This window comes from Rhinolophus sinicus, linkage group LG10 (assembly GCF_036562045.2).
Source record: "Rhinolophus sinicus isolate RSC01 linkage group LG10, ASM3656204v1, whole genome shotgun sequence".
In the NCBI taxonomy this organism is placed as follows: Eukaryota; Metazoa; Chordata; class Mammalia; order Chiroptera; family Rhinolophidae; genus Rhinolophus; species Rhinolophus sinicus.
In genome coordinates this window covers 47,992,873-48,009,637 of record NC_133759.1, presented here as the reverse complement: position 1 = coordinate 48,009,637, position 16,765 = coordinate 47,992,873, and the positions used below count along the sequence as shown (strand labels likewise).

At 39.5% G+C, this 16,765-nt stretch overlaps 1 protein-coding gene across 1 annotated transcript in view; it reads left to right on the top strand.

Annotated features, from left to right (window-relative positions):
- DCP1A (decapping mRNA 1A) overlaps positions 1-16,765 on the top strand; it is a 50,362-nt gene that overhangs the window by 29,418 nt on the left and 4,179 nt on the right. The window contains exons 6-9 of the mRNA XM_019724259.2: positions 4,746-4,859; positions 12,343-13,095; positions 14,995-15,060; positions 16,487-16,705. Coding sequence (XP_019579818.2) covers positions 4,746-4,859; positions 12,343-13,095; positions 14,995-15,060; positions 16,487-16,705 — 1,152 coding nt within the window. The remainder of the gene's footprint in view (positions 1-4,745; positions 4,860-12,342; positions 13,096-14,994; positions 15,061-16,486; positions 16,706-16,765) is intronic.

Below are 16,765 nucleotides of genomic sequence, written 5' to 3'. Positions count from 1 at the left end.
ACTTTGTCCTTTCTGTTTTGTATTTTAGTTTATGTTAACTGATAACATTTTCTCCCCAAAGTTGAATAAAATGGAAGCTGTGAACATTCATTAGTTTATTCAGTGCATACTTGTGAACGGTTCACTGTATGCCAAGCAGTGGACATTTCCTGAGTGGTCCTCAACTCTTGTAGCTTTGGAACTGTCCTGGCTTTGCACTTGACGTCAGCATTTCAAAGCCCACACTTCATTGGAGTGAGACTAAGGTTTCCACTGCTGCACTTTGTTTCAGCAGAAATGAAATGATCCCCTTAATCTTTACTAACACTGAGTTAAGTACATCTTTTGTTTCTTGTTTAATCCTCACCTTACAGAAAGATCAAGGAGCAAGGTGTGAACCACACTCTCTAAGACCGTGTTTCCCATGCAGTGCTACTCTAACACTAGCCTCTGGGTTGTTAACAGGTGATCCTTGAGAAAACAGGTTCCAGTTGGTCAAAGTCACTGTTAGCGTAGCTCCTCCTCCCCCGTGCTTAGTGCTCAAGGCTCTGAGAAGTCCCACGGAATAAGGAAAACAGTAACCAATTCCCAGATTGATTTGACGACAGGACCATTTTTCACATGCTACCCTTTAAGAATCTAAAGTTCAAGGAACAAACTTTTGAAACAGCATTCTGGAAAGTAGTTTCCTCTGACTAAAAATAGTCATATTCACCATAAACTACAATAAACCTTCTACTTTCAAACACCAAAGGAAGTCCCACTTCCTGGGTAGAAAAGTGCACAGGAGAGCCCGTGAGAAGTTTCAAGTTGTACCAAATTCCTCAGTGTCTCATAGTCTCATAGAGAATTAGGAGGAATTTAGGGACCTGTAAAAATTAATACAAGGAAAACAGTCTCCTCTGTAATAAATTCATTAATTATTAAGAAACGATGAGAATAAATTTCAAGAATCATTTTCTGAATTTTTAGATTATCGTATATTCCCAAAATTCCCTCTCATCCTTAATGAGATCTACATATGTATCTTGTTCTGTTTTTATAGAGGCCTTTCTGTGTTCTGATAACAGGTAACTAATAAGTCCATGATTCTGTCACCTGTTCCTAGTGATGACGAGATCCAGGTATCACACGAGACAAAGTGTAGAAGCTGCACACTAGAGCACACACTCCAGGAGGTGGAATGGCCACAAAATGAAAGAAGGAACTAAAGACTGGTTTCTGTGCACAAAGCTATAAAGGAACTCTCGGTCAAGTGGGCAATCTCAAAATCGGACATAATTTCTAGTTCATACACATTGCAAAAAAATAAGAATATGGAGAACACAGTAATTACTGTTGTAAAGAAAATTCTTCTATGGTATAGAATAAAAATGTTTTCTATGCTTAGATGAAAACTAACCTTCAGGAATTTAGTTAAATCTTTGGTATTTACTTTATAATGTATTCTTTCTGTGTTTGAAAACTGTCCGTAAATGGGTTGAGCTTCCTTAAACAACAGTTTTATTTCTGGTCTGCACTTGGCAGCCAAGTCTAACCAAATGAAGTTGGTAGTAGCAGTGACCCATGACTTCCTATCTTAGTGTTTGAATGGGCCTCCTCAGTTGCCGCATGGCTCCAGGTGGCTCCTTTGTTTATCTGTATTCAAGGTAGAGACTTGGGAGATTGACAGAGTCCGGGGCAGGGGGGAAGCTAGGCCTCAATGATGGGATTTAATCCCAATGCTAAATCTCCTCTTTCCAGGATATGTAATACAATGAATGAAATTCCAGACTTTTGAGTGAGGGGTTTACAATAGAGACTGTACATAAAAACTCTAATAAACATTTTCTCCCCCAGTTTTATAGTTAGTTTTATCCAACTTTCCTATTTTTTAATGTGAACAAAGATAGCTGAAACCACAGTCCTTTACATAGGCCCCTTCTGAGTTGCTTTTAGCCATGGGATGTAATCCTGGATTTTGATAGGGTCTTATTATTGTTTTGTTTTGTTTTAGTTTATTTGCAAAAAAATGTTGTTAAACGCAGACTTTTTGGGTTCTTAAAAATACGAGCACCATTATTTTTCTCATTATGAAAGCAATACATATTAAATATAGAAAACTTTATATTTAAAAATTACAATAAAAAAAAAAGAACATAATTCCGCCACCTAAAAATATTACTGCTGATGCCTTGTTATATATCCTTCCAGAAATATATATAAATATGTACCAGTGTGTGTGGTATATTTGTGTACAGTAGTTTTATTAACTAGTTTTAAAAGCAGTTTTTATTAACTCTTCTGTAACCTGTTTTTCCCCAAAGAACAATATCTTTTTATAACAGTAACTACACAAGGAGATTTCATTTGGTAGGATGAAAAAAAATTTTTTTTAACAGTTGTGATATTAATAGCTGTGTATGAGTATGTTTCCTTTTGTGCCTTGTATAAACAAAACTCTAGATTTTTCTGATTCTTTCTATTAAGAACTCAGAATATATCCTTGTAGCTAAGTCATCATGTACAGCATTTTCTCTTAAGATAAGTTACTTTAAATAGAATGATAGATAAAAGGATTTTGACATTTTTAAGATTTTTACCAGATATTATAAAATTTCCCTTCAGGAAGTTTGTCTGTGATTGTCCATTTCCCCCGATCCTTACAAGTACTGGAAGCTCATTAACAAACAAAATCAGACGAAACCTTACAAGAATGGCCTTGCACACATATAAAAAAGTATTTGAAGTTCTGGAGACCTTTTAAAATGCAGCCCCGTCTCGTAGCTGAATTAAGTATTAAGTATTGCAGACTCAGATGCCTCCAAAACCATGTGGGCCATGGTAGTGCCTACAGCGGGTCAGGGTGCAATGGATACAGACAGCCTGTCACTGTGTCAGAGGGGCAGTTGCAACTCGGCTCCAGCCAGTTGTTACCAAATCATCCAGCTTCTCTCTGAAAATGACAAACTGGGGTTTTTATGTGAAAACTCCCAATTTTGAAAATGTTCCAGAACATTTTATACCTCTCTTTTCAGAATTTGTTACGAACAGTGTTTTGAGTTATATTTTCTCTAATACAATTCAATTCCAAGCATTCTCCATAATGTGTTGATACAGATTGATGGTGATACTATACAAAGAAGTAGGTTAGAAGAGAAGATGTTTCATAGGCTTTCACACACTACTTTACCTCTATCTAAATGGGTAGCACGATGTTAATAGTGTTCTGAAATAATACAAGCATTAAGGCATTTGAATAGAGAAAGTGCGTATCGTTCGTTCATTTAACATTCAGGTACCTTCTCCTATGCTAAGCACATGTATTTATAGTATAGTATCAAGAAAATGAATCTGTCTCCAGACTGCAGTTTGGGCCTTTTATTTTACCCTTGAGTGCTCTAAACAGGTTTTGGTCCATTTTGACATGAATAGTGCTTACCAGATGCTGGATCAGATAGCCCAAATAGAGCTTAAGTTTCTAAAAAGTCATAATTCTGTCTCCATCTAGTGATCATTTGTTTTTAGTATTCTTTCTAAGAACAAAAGTATTTTCACTTTTAGTGTTCTATACGTGTTGACAGTTTTAAAACATTTTGTGACTTTCATTATCTGTGATTGTGATATTTAGAGATCTAAAATTTAGTTTAATTTTTAAGAATATATGTAATTTCAACAAATGGTTTTGGCCATCCATATTCAAAAAACAGAAAGAAAAAAAAAGAATCCCAACCTAAATGTAACAACCTTACACAAAAATCAGCTCAAAATGGATCAGAGAGCTAAACGGAAAACATAAGACTGTAAAAATTTAGAAGAAAAATATTTTCACTATATGACCCAGGAATACCATTCCTGGGTATTTACTCTAGAGAAATGAAGGTTTTGTCCACACAGAAAACCTGTACATGATATATTCGTTTATAGAAGTTGTATTCATAATCACCAAAAACTGGAAACAACACAGATGTCTTCCTATGGGTGAATGGTTAACAAACTGTAATGCGGTCATGCAGTGGAACACTACTCAGCAGTAAGAAGGAAGGAACATCAGTACCACACAGCAGCTTAGATGAATCTCAAAGGCGTTATGCTAAGTGAAAGAAGCCAGCATTCCGTTTTGTACAACATTCTCAAAAAGACAAAACTGTAGTGACAGAAACCATCACTAGTTTTCAGGAATGGAGGGGAGGACATGACTGCAGTGAGGCAGCACAGGGGAGTTTTAGGGTGATAGAGCCATTTTCTATCCTGATTACGGTGATGGGTGCACAGATAGATCCGTATACCCCAAAAAGGTTAATTTTACTATATGTTAACTTAAAAAATAAAATAAAAAAAGACCATTTTTCTTTCCTTTTTATTGTAGCTATATGAGAAGCTGAACGTATTGTAATTTCACAATTATGTATGTAAATCAAACCATTGTGTTATATGCCTTAAACTTATATATCATGTATGTGTATGTCAATTATTTCCCAATAAAAGTGTAGGGAAAAATATTTTTAACAGAAAAGAATATGTGATAAAGTAATTCTATTGACTTTTCCTTAAAAGGGTTATTAAAATAACAATTGTTGCTAACAGTACTGTCTAAAATCAAGTGCTCAACTTGTTAGAAGTTTTATTGTGTAAGTTACTTACATGAGGGTCCAAAGAAAAACATTTTAGCGGTTTTTTTGGTTGGTTTTTAAAGTAGCATTTCTGATAACCTCAGATGCTGTCTTGTAAGCCAAATAATACACAGCAAACCTTTTCACGTGATGTACTTTTCCTTTTAATTTAAGAATCAGATGGGTGACTCAAATATCTCCAGCCCTGGGTTACAGCCAAGTACTCAGCTCTCCAATCTGGGAAGCACCGAGACTCTAGAAGAGACGCCGTCCGGGTCCCAAGATAAGGTTTGTACAGCTGAAGCCCTGGCTTTGTCCAAGATAAGCAAACACAGAGTAACATTTTGTAAGGATTTTAATGCAGGACAAGTTTGATTTGTCATGTATCTGTCAAGGTACACATGGGTAGCAAAATAATGACATCCACTCATGTTTTTTTCCCCTGGTCCATGTAACTGTCTTTCATCTGGATTTGTAATAGCCTCCTGATTTCCAGCTTTTCCCCTTGCCACTCCTTTGCCTGTTCTTAACTCAGAAGTCAGAGTAATCTTGGTAAAACATAAGTTAGATCATGGCATTCCTCTGCTTAAAACTCTCCAGTGGTGTCCCATCTAACACAAATAAAAACCAAGGTCATGGCAGTGGCCCACAAGGCCCTACCTGGCCCCCTACCCCTGGTCTCATCTTCTACTTCTCTGCCTTGGTCTGTTTTCCCCAGCCTCACTGGCTCCTTAGCCTTTCCACAAACGTGGCAGACTTGCTCCTGCCTTGGGACAGGCCTTTGCACTTGTTCCCTTGGCCTAGAATACTTTCCTCCCATATGTGGCTTGCTCCCTTTCTTCCTTCAGGTCTCGTATCCTCCATAGAGGTGAGGCCTTCATGACCACCCTGTTTTAAATAACACTTCTCTACCCCTGTCCTACTGTGCTTTCTTTTCTCCCTAAGCCTTCTGCCCAGCTAACATGGTTTGTGGTTTTCTTATCGATACATTGTGTTTCCTCCCCACCAAAATGCAAACTTCTGGAGGGCAGGCAGTTTTGTCTGCCTTGTTCATAGCTGTATTCTCAGCATCTAGCATTGTAAATACCGTGTTTCCCCGAAAATAAGACCTAGCCAGACAATCAGCTCTAATGCATCTTTTGGAGCAAAACTGAATATAAGACCCAGTCTTATTTTACTATAATATAATATAATTAATATAATACCAGGTCTTGTATTCATTTTTGCTCCAAAAGACGCATTAGACCTGATTGTCCAGGTAGGTCTTATTTTCAGGGAAACACGGTATTTGTTGACTGAATGAGTTTTCTTTATAACTGATAGCTTGATGAATGAACAGTTACCAAGTAAAGCCCATAGTTTTTTAATTGAACTTTTTGTTTTCAGATAATTATAGGTTCACATGCAGTTGTAAGAAATATACAGAAAGATCTTAGTACCCTTTACCTATTTCCTCATTGGTAACAGCTTGCAAAATACAATACAGTATCACAACCAGGATATTGACACAATCTACCCATCCAGTTCACATTTCCTCAATGTTATTCATATTCATTTGTGTGTATGTATTTAGTTCTGTGCAATTTTATCTCAGGTATATAGCTTTGTATCCACTGACACAGTCAAGATGCAGAAGACTTCCATTGCCACAAGGATCCTGTGTGTTTCCCTTTTATTACCACGCTGACTTCCCTGTCGTACCTTTCAGGCTCCCCCCCCCCCCCCAACAACCACTTATCTGTCTCCAGTTCTATAATGTTGTCTTTTTAAGAATGTTATATAAATGGTATCATACCATATGTAACTTTTTGAGATTGTCTTTCTTTACTCAGTATAATTCCCAGAGATTCATTGTTATGTGTATGAATAGTTTGTTCCCTTTCATTGCTGAGTAGTGGTAACACTTGTAACCATTCACTTGTTGAAGGACATCTGGGGCTTTAGTTTGGGGGTAATACAAATAAAGCTTCTATGAGTATTTATGTGCAGATGTTTGTACATAAATTTCTGTTTCTCTGGGGGAAATGCCCAGGAGTGCAAATGTTGGGTCACTTGATAATGATATGTTTTAGTTTTATAAGAAACTGCCATGCTGTTTGCCAAAGAGGCTGTACCATTTTACCTTCCCATCAGCAATAGGTCCATATTGTTTTTAGGTATTTAGATTATAATTAAGCCAGATTTTGTATACTACGTTCTTATGCTCCATTTTTACTATATTTGCATTTAGGATCCTGAAGGACAAACATAAGTGGTGCTATGTAAAATTTAATTTTTAAAAAATGTATGTTGAGAGAGGCAGTGAAGGAAGGAGCAGGGTCGCTAGATTCCTTCTGGTCTGGTTTATCAGCCGTGAGTGTTCAGTGGGCTAGTCGCTTCCCATTTCTTTCTGAACTATGGGGTCTTACATTGTCTAACTCACAGAGTTATTGTGAGACCCAAATGAAGAATTGGACCCCCAAAAATACCTGCAGAACCATAAAGCACTGTCCAACAAAAGATCAAAGAGTAAAAACTCATAGACACAGACAATAGTTCAGTGGTTACCAGAGGGTAAGGGGGTAGGGGGGTGGGAGACAAGGGTAAGGGGGACCAAATATATGGTGATGGAAGGAGAACTGACTCTGGGTGGTGAACACACAATGGGATTTATAGATGATGTAATACAGAATTGTACACCTGAAAGCTATGTAATTTTACTAACAATTGTCAGCCCAATAAACTTGGGGGGAAAAAAGATCAAAGAGTGTGACAAACCATAGGTGCTCAGCCTTTCAACAAAAGCACTAGTGATGGATCTGTGACGCACAGAAGTGATGTGGTGAGCATTCAGAGAATTGTGCCCTCTATTGTGAGTAGTGCTGATATTATTCCTTCATTTCTCACAGACATTTAAAATGCCATTTTATAGACCAAAATGACAAAATTTTATAAAATACTGAGATCTGAATATTGTCAGAAGCCATGTGATTAACTAAAATTAGCTTCAATCCATAATTAGTCCCTACATACAGATAGTACATTTGTTTAGTAACACTGCCATCTAGTGCTGAAGAGCAAATAATGCTGTCAAGGCTTAATAATATTGAATTCCATTTCAGTTTCGTAATTCACATATTAGAATTCCCTTGGGACTATTTCCCTAGTTTGTTTTGTATTCTTTTTTATTCCTATGGTTAAGAATAATGCGTACCTTTATAGTGTGCTCAATGCACTGACCAGGTAGGAAATCTGACATGGACATAATAGGTCCAAAGACAAATAAATTTTCTAAACAGCAAAGCTGTGGGGTGAGGAAGGAACACTGTAAAACCTGAAGCAGTATATTAGAATTTTGTTGTGCGCAATATATGCTGTTGCTCACTGAATTCTGTTTCCCAAGGGAAATGGTCAGACTAACACTCGATTTAGGTGAAGCGTTATAAAATTCAGGATCCAAACTTTAAGCATATTTGGACATGAAGGAAGAATAAAATTTCACCTTTTCTGTGGATGATGGAAGATGACTCCATGAATAAATAAGTCCAACTACTAGAGGAATGTAACCAGTTGTAAGGTCCTTTCAGATGCCGAGACTGTAAAGCTTTGGGGAGCTTTTATGGAGATGTGTGCTCTACTTATTCAACCTCTTGTGACTGCTTCAGCCAGTTACATATTTCCAAAAGTTGGTACATTTTGACCTGTAGCCACCTGTTAGTTATTTAAGCCTTAGCTGTACCTCAGTTTTCCAGAGGTCCGTCTCACCATTCAGCTGGTTAGGTGACCTATAATCTGCTTAGTTGACGTCTCAGTGTGGTGGCATAAGGGTACAAATGTGGCCTGTATTGTCAGAACTAGATTAGAGTCTGGTTCCATTGTTGTATTGGGGCATCTGTGAACTGTCAGTAATAATCAGGGAATTAACTCGTTGCTATCACAATTTCATTTATTCCTTCCTGTGGTAGATACCTCTGAAGCCCTAAGGCTTTACCACACACTCTATTCCAGAGAATGTACAAGAATCGTTTCTGGCCTGGCAGAGTTGTAGGGAGGCAGCATTGAGAAATCGGGAAACTTTCTGTGCTTCTGCATCCAGGTTCAGGGTTCCACCATATGGTTTCATTTTTAATACGAAGTAGATTTTAAACCATTAGAAATACCTATTTCTAACTGTAAGTATGGAAACATTCCAAATATAAATGCAGGTAATTTTAATTGTTCAAAAGTTGATTGATGTTCTACACAGATAAAAATTGCTACCTGGATCCTGCCATTCTTGAAGCCTAAGGTGTATTTCATGGTGAGGCCACTCCATGTCCTATTGTTTGATTGCTCCTTTTCTTATAACTTAAAAATAGTATTCTTGTCTGGGAGGACTCTTTAAGTTTCTGCAAAATGGCCCCATGTGGTCTGCATTTTTTAAAGCAGTTATATTTAAATGTTTCCTGTGTGTGTGTGTGTGTGTGTGTGTGTGTGTACATATGTACACATACATATATATAAAACAGAATGTGATGGTTAAAATTTATAAAATTTGCATTAATGAATAAAAATTAGTGTCATTTTCCAGTACTTTCTTTGCCAAGCTATCTTGATCATTTTGTTCTAAACATCATGTGTATGAAACGGAATTAACCCAACTCAAAAACGGGCAAAAGACTTGAATAGATATTTCTCCAAATAAGATATACAAATGGCCAACAAGTATTGGCAAGAATATGGAGAAATTGGAACTCTCTTGCATTGCTAGTAGAAATGTAAAATGGTGCAACAGCTGTGGAAAACAGTATGGCAGTTCCTCAAAAAGTTAAATGTAGAATTACCATATGATCTAGCAGTTCTATTCCTGGACATATACCCAAAAGAATTGAAAGCAAGGACTAAAACAAATACTTTTACCGTAATGTTCATAGCAGCATTATTCACAATAGCCAAAAGGCAGAAACAACTAAGTGTCAATTAGATAAATAGATAAACGAGATGTGGTAATCTGCATACAGTGGAATGTTATTCAGCCTTAAAAAGGAATAAAATTCTGACACATGCTACAACATGGATGAATCTTGAAAACATGCTAAGTGAAATAAGCCAGTCATAAAAGGACAAGTATTATATGATTGAACTTATACGAGGTACCTAGAATAGGCAAATTCATAGAAATAGAAAGCAGAATTGAGACTACCAGGGACTATGGGTGGGTGGGTGGGTGGGTGGGTGGGGAGAGGAGAAAAGATGGGGAGCTATTATTTAATGTATACATAGTTTCTGTTTTGGTTGACAAAAAATTTCTAGAAATAGTAGTGGTAGTTATACAACATTATGAATGTACTGAATACCACTGCGTCTTACATGTAAATATGGTTAAAATGGTAATTTTTATGTATATTTTACCATAATTTTTAGAAATCGGGGTGGGGGATTATCTCTATGCTCATCAGTAGACCTTTACGACGACAGGGATCCAAAAGTGAATAAATCAGTGTTCAGCTTGGGAAATGCTTTCTCCTGTGCAGCCTAGACAGAGAGAAAGAGAAATCTGTCCCCAAAGAGAATTCATTGTCCGTTTTGAATTACTATATTGAATGAATTTGAAATGTTACCAGTGAATTTTAGACAAACAGCTGTGTCTCTAATGACTCCTAGGGTCAGGGAACATCAAGGTGGTTTCTAATAGCACAGCCTCGATATCCCATCAGGTGGTTTTGTTACTTTGCATTATGGGTGTGTGACATGGGTGTATGTATAATTTTTAATATTATTTGTGTTTCTTAAAATATATCCAAACACAGATTTATCATGATTGCTTTTAAAACTATATGGTGTTCATATGATGATAATAATAGCCAACTTCCACTTACTTAATGCTTGTTGGGCACCAGACATTATATTGAGAATTTAATTTTCACAGCAGCTCTATGAGATAATTACCACAATTGCCCCCGTTTTTCATGTGAGGAAACTAAACAGAAAGATTATACCATTTTCCCAGTTAACAGCTGGGAATTGAACCTAGATATCTTTGACTTCAGACTCTAAGCTCTACAGTTATTTTTCAGAAGTAAAAATAGGAGGAAATGAAACCATATAAAATCTTTTGCGGTTTTTTACATCTGCAGTTTATAATTAGATGTTAGTGCTTGCCTTATATTTGAAGTGAGATTCTGAATCTGGAAGATCACTTAAAGTACTAGAAAGCATTATGACAGAATAATCTGGTTAGTCTCACTACGGCATTATTAGTGGGGCCTAAATTTGCCATATGAGAATTCCTTCACTTAAACAAACCTCGTGTCACATTGATTTGCCAAGATATGATAGCTTTTAAATAGTCATAGAGGTCTCTGTTGAATATTTTCTAAGAGAAAAGAGTTTGGTGTGAAATCAGTTTTTTACAACTGGAGGAGGCTTCTGCCTTCGCACGTTATTTCGCACCGCCAACGTTCACCTCACCTCTGTGCTGCCACCTCTCACCCGCAAACGATGCCGTCCTCACCAGCGCAGCAATACACTGTGGCACTCCCTTACTGCCTGTCCCTCACGTGTAAACCGTCCTCGGTGCCGGCCTCCTCTCCCCTCATCTCTCCTTGGCCAAGGGAATCCCGGTGCCTCTGCCCTTAAGAGCCCGCTGCCAGTAAGCGCCCTCCCTCCTCTCTTCCCCACACCCACCTATCACAGCACAATGCCCCTGACAGCGGGCATACTCGATAATTATTTATCAGATGGGTGAATCAAACATTTGCCTGGGAAAAACTGAGCTCATTTTCCTGTATAAATGTGATCATAACTTAGTACTATCCTGATTATACTTCAGATGCAATGTATTTGATGGACTTTGTAGACTTTCTGAGGTCCTGAAAATCATGCTTCAGTGAATTATTTCTTTTCATATAAACATGTATCTAAACAACTAAGTAGTCCATACACTTTAGGAATAAAACCATAAATTGAGGCTGCCTATGTTTTCAAAGTACTTAGGTTTGTCTCCCACTAGAAAGTAAACCCTGTCAGGGAGGGCATTTTTGTTACTTCCTGCTGTATCCCTCGGGGCCCAGGTCAGGGCAGGACCTGACATCCTGTGGGTACTCAGTAAATAAAGGTTAAATGAATAGGCAATATTGTGTGGACGAACAAGAAAGCTCACGAGTGGAAAGCATGACTATTTCTCCTTTAAATCATTGCAATGGTATCAGTAAGCCAGATCAGTAAAATATATGTAAATTTAATATTTTCAGGCTTAAATGCTTTGCTTTTTGCTAAGGATTCTGGGATTTGGGAGTAGGAAGGAGGAATGGCCTGCCATTTAAAAAAAAAAAAAAGTTACATTTATTTTCTGGTATCTGAGACCCAGTCCTCAAAGTTCAGTGCCCAGCTTTTTATCAAGAACAGTACAAATAAAGGTAGGATTACTTGATCAGCATTTGGTCCCACTGTCCTCCTGAGTGTTATTTTCCTACATGTGTTACTGGCACAATTTATTTTGTAATAACGTAATTGCCCCCTCATCTGATATTCATTTGCGTAGGCAAAAACTGAATTCTAATACTATCACCTGGAGTCCCTAAAATTTGAACTTTGTTACTAATTTCTGTCCACCAACTTGGGGAGACTAAATGTACGCACCTTGGCCGTAATCACTAGTACATCTTCAGTTTGTTCCATTTCCTTCTTTTCAGACTCCATCCATCCATCCATCCTGCAAACAATTTTGGCAAAGAAATTTGATGGAAGAGAAGTTTAGTTACATTGGTTTGCAGGAGATTTCTTTCATTGTGTGGCTTGATTTGTTTTTCAGTCTGCTCCATCTGGACACAAACATCTGACAGTGGAAGAATTATTTGGAACCTCTTTGCCAAAGGAACAGCCAGCAGTCGTGGGTCTGGATTCAGAAGAAGTGGAGAAGCTGCCAGGAGATGCCTCCCAGAAAGAGCCCAGCTCATTCCTACCATTTTCCTTTGAGCATTCAGGAGGGGCCCCGCAGTCAGAAAACCTGGGTGTCCATCCTGCTGCCCACCACTCAGTTCAGCCTGAAGCCACCACCCCGGTGCTGATCACGCCTGCCTCCATCACACAGTCCAGTGAAAAGCAGGCCCCAAGCTATGCAATCCCGCTGCGCCCTGGGCTCAGTCCCACTTTACCAGCAGAAGCTCCTACTGTACAGGTTCCCCCCAGCTTGCCCCGAAACAGCACCATGATGCAGGCGGTGAAGACCACACCTAGACAAAGATCTCCACTCCTGAATCAGCCAGTCCCTGAGCTGAGCCACGCCAGTCTGACCGCCAGCCAGAGCCCCTTCAGGACCCCACTGAGCATGACAGGCACCGCTGGGACATCCCTCCCGGGCGTTGAGCTTCTCCAGAAACTCAAGTTGACCCCACAGCATGACCAAATACAGACACAGTCGCTTGGGAAAGGTGCAGTGGCACCCAGCTTTTCTCCAGCAGCCGGCCAGCTGGCCACGCCTGAGAGCTTTATAGAGCCTCCCCCTAAGACAGCAGCAGCGAGAGCCTCCACCACCCTGAGCAACATGGTGCTTGCTCCCCTTCAGGTACTGGCAGGGGGGTGGCTATAATTGAGTGGGACAGAACTGCAAGGACTGACTTTAATTGACACAAGACAGAGTAGTTTTTTAAAGAAACAATGGTTGAGTACGTCAGGGGCTAGAAGAAAGGGGAGGTCAGAAGTCCTGTAGTGAACAACCAAGTAATTGGCAAATGGTGGTGTAACTCAATTCCACTTCCCAAAATTATTTCAGCTGAGAAAGCTAAGAAACAGTATTTTTATTTTCCTATGAGGGTATGCATTTTAGGGTTTTTGCTTGCTTTTGCCTGATCGTCCCAGACTGAGTTTATTTGACTCAGATCCAAATGATCCCCAACTCTGTTCCATTTGTAACGTCCTCTGTACTCATTGAGTGCCTCCTGCCTTGTGCCAGGCACACTAGGGTGCCCTATGAGCATGCCAGGTTTGGAGGTATGAGGTCAAATAAATCTTCCTGGTGAAACTCATGTTCAGCTGAGATCTGAAGACTTAGAAGTTAGCCAGACAAGGTTGAAAACGTGTTTGAGGCAAGACTAGCACATGCAGAGGCCTGGAGATGAGAAGGCACTTGCTGAACTGTACTGTGACTGGATCTACTGTGGAAAGAAACTTGCGGGGAAGCAGGTACTGTAAATTGTGTTATGGAGTTACAGGTTTGTCGTCAGAGCCATAGGGAATCTTTCACGTGCTTTGAGCAGAGGGTGGCTTGCTGGGAAAGGAGAAGACAGAAGTAGGATGACACATTAGGAAGGAAGCAGTGGCTATCACCCATGCTTGAGCTGATGGGGGCCTGAATTTGGGAGTGTGGACAAGTGGATTTATTAAGAAGTGTGATTAGTGGCACTTGGTGGGAAATTGATTATAGGGGCTGAAGAAGTTTGTCCCTCAGTAATTTATGCAGTTGGTGAATTGCAAGATCACTGAACTGAAAGGCGGTAGAACTTTCTACTCTAAAATGTATTGGTTGCTTTTTCAGCATTTCAGTCTCATGCCCTTATTATTAACCCCCAATCTTAACATTGTACCAAATAATATTGTATAGAAGATCTTATCATAATAATTGTATATTATTTCTTAAGTTAACAGGATATTTTGTTTCATTCCTTTGAAATCTTGTATAGAAAGAAGAACTGTATTTTGGTTACTTCTTTAAGTTGTCATTTAGGGCCATTTCTGCTGAGGTTGTCTGCAGTATGAGGAGAGAGTGTTCTGTTTAAGTATATGCCCCTAAAATGTGCCTGCTGCCCCTGTTCCTGTTGCTCTGCAGCCACCAGTCTTGAATGCCACCCCTCCAGAGGTTGACCTCTGGGACAGCACCCTGCTGTCTGGCATGCCACCTTTCAAGGAAGCTTGCATATGTGTACATGTTCATTTACATGACAGTATCGGATTTTAGGACCAGGGTTTCACAGAGTTCTAATGTATTTTGCTCTACAACAAGAAGTTCTTTCTCTCTCAATAAATGAGGACAAAATTTAGCATGTGTGTCACTCTGGATGAAGACTGCTTATTGCCACCTGTCCAAAGTTTAAATCGCCTTGTTAAGAGGTATACTACCAGGATCTTGCATCTGTGCAGACGCAACAGCAAAAATAGGCGTGGGCTGTCCCCAGCTCTTATAGGACACAGGGTTTCAGCTTCTTCCTAGAGGCACTTAAAGGCTTTGCACACACTTCTCTTCTCAGAGGAACTAAACGGGGTCAGCGTCTATTCCGAAGCTGTCATCCTGCAGTCGAGTCACCAGCTGCATCGTCACACGTTTCTGTCAGCCTCTTCCTTTCGGAATCTAGGAACTGGTTAATGTCTGAACTATTCCTTACTGGTTACCTAGTTTTTTCCCCTGTAACTAGGAAATCTTAATTGAAACTTGCAACATCTGTTCATCTTTTTTTTTTAAACATTGCAGTCTATGCAGCAAAACCAGGATCCTGAAGTCTTTGCCCAGCCTAAGGTGTTACCTAGTGCCATCACGGTAAGAACGCCCTTTTTCTGAAGAACACATAGTGTTTAAGTTCTGCTGGGTGTAAAATAAAACTGTTACTTGAGTGAAAAGTTTAGATGTACCCTCTCCTAGGGCTGGCTCCCCCCTGATCCCCCAGACAGAGTTCATTGCCATGACCTCTGTAGACCTTGAGTCATCTCTCTATATGGATTTCTTCCCCGACTGTGCATACGAGGGCAGCAGCAGCCTCAGCGCAGGAACTCACTCTGTGCTTGTGAGGGCGTGACTGTGAGAGCGGGCCAGCCTGCTTCTCGGAATCGGAAATACTCTTTGGCCTGAAAGGGCTGTGATGTTCCGGTTAACAGAGGGAAGCGTCCGCCCTGCTGCAGTGCTCTCACTGCCTGACAGCAAGCCTCCCAGGCCAGCACGTTCTGTCCCTTCCTTGTCTCCTGCCCCGTTTATAAAAACTTGTCCCCACCCTCCATCACCTACAGCCTTTGAATGCACACGTAATTTTTTCATTTCCTAAAATTTAAACTAAAGCCAACTTCTGACTGGTCTTGTGAACCAGTCTTCTCTGTAGTTTGTCCTGCTACATGGTGATCGGCAGTTCTCAGCCTGCTTGCACCAAAAAAGAAGCCATATGGCCCAGACACCAAAACTACACCCGTAAAACTATGGCAGGATCTTTGCTATTTGTAAATGAGGAAGGTGACAGATAGGAGATTGTCTGTGGATTGTATAAAATGTGAGATTTATTAAAAATACTGATTATTACTGGTTTGTGTGTTCTGATAGCCATTAGCCTAGAAGCACATCTAAATGGGGGAAGGAGGTAGATGTTAGTTTTATTTTTAAGAAAGTGTGTCTTTGATACCTTCAGTGGTATAGTAAATATATTGAACACTACAAAAGAAACGAATGCTTCATATAATTGGATTCTTTTCATTCTCTTTTTATTTAAGTAAAATTTACATATGATAAAATCAGATTTTTATGAGTTTTCCATACACATATGTCCCTTGAGTAGCTATCCAAGATATGTAACATTTCCATCACCCCAGAAAGTTCCTTCGTGCCCTCTTCCAGTCATTTCCCTGCCACCCATATAAAAACTTTACATTTTTAATTCATTGTAGAATTGTTCTTATTGTACATACTATGCACAATAATTTTTATCATATTCCCCTTCTATGATGATCGGACTTGGCTTCCTATAACCACTGTAGGGCATTCTTACCACAGAAATGGGCTTGTCATCCTTTAGCTAACAAGCTTCCTAACCAGACTTAAAATGCTCAAGTGCTTCTGCTGAACGTTTATCTGAACCCCAAATAGTTAGCGTTGGACTCTGTGCTCCAGTCTCCTACTGCTTATCAGGTTATCAGGTTTTCCTACTTTGGGCCTGGCTGCTGGCTTCTGCACTTGGTACAAAATGAGCATTGTTCCCCTGCAGGTTGCAGGCCCCCCACTGGTTACTGCAACAACCACAGCCGTGTCTTCAGTCCTGCTGTCCCCAAGTGTTTTCCAGCAGACAGTTACAAGGTCCACAGACCCTGAGAGGAAAGCAAGCTCCCCTTCTCCTCTAACCGTTGGAACATCAGAAAGTCAGCGAAAGCCTTCCATTATTCTCAGCAAGTCTCAGCTCCAAGATACGTTAATACATCTAATAAAGGTATGTAGAATATCAGTTTAGTCTTTGAATTTTCGTTCTTTAATTTAAAAAAAAAATTGT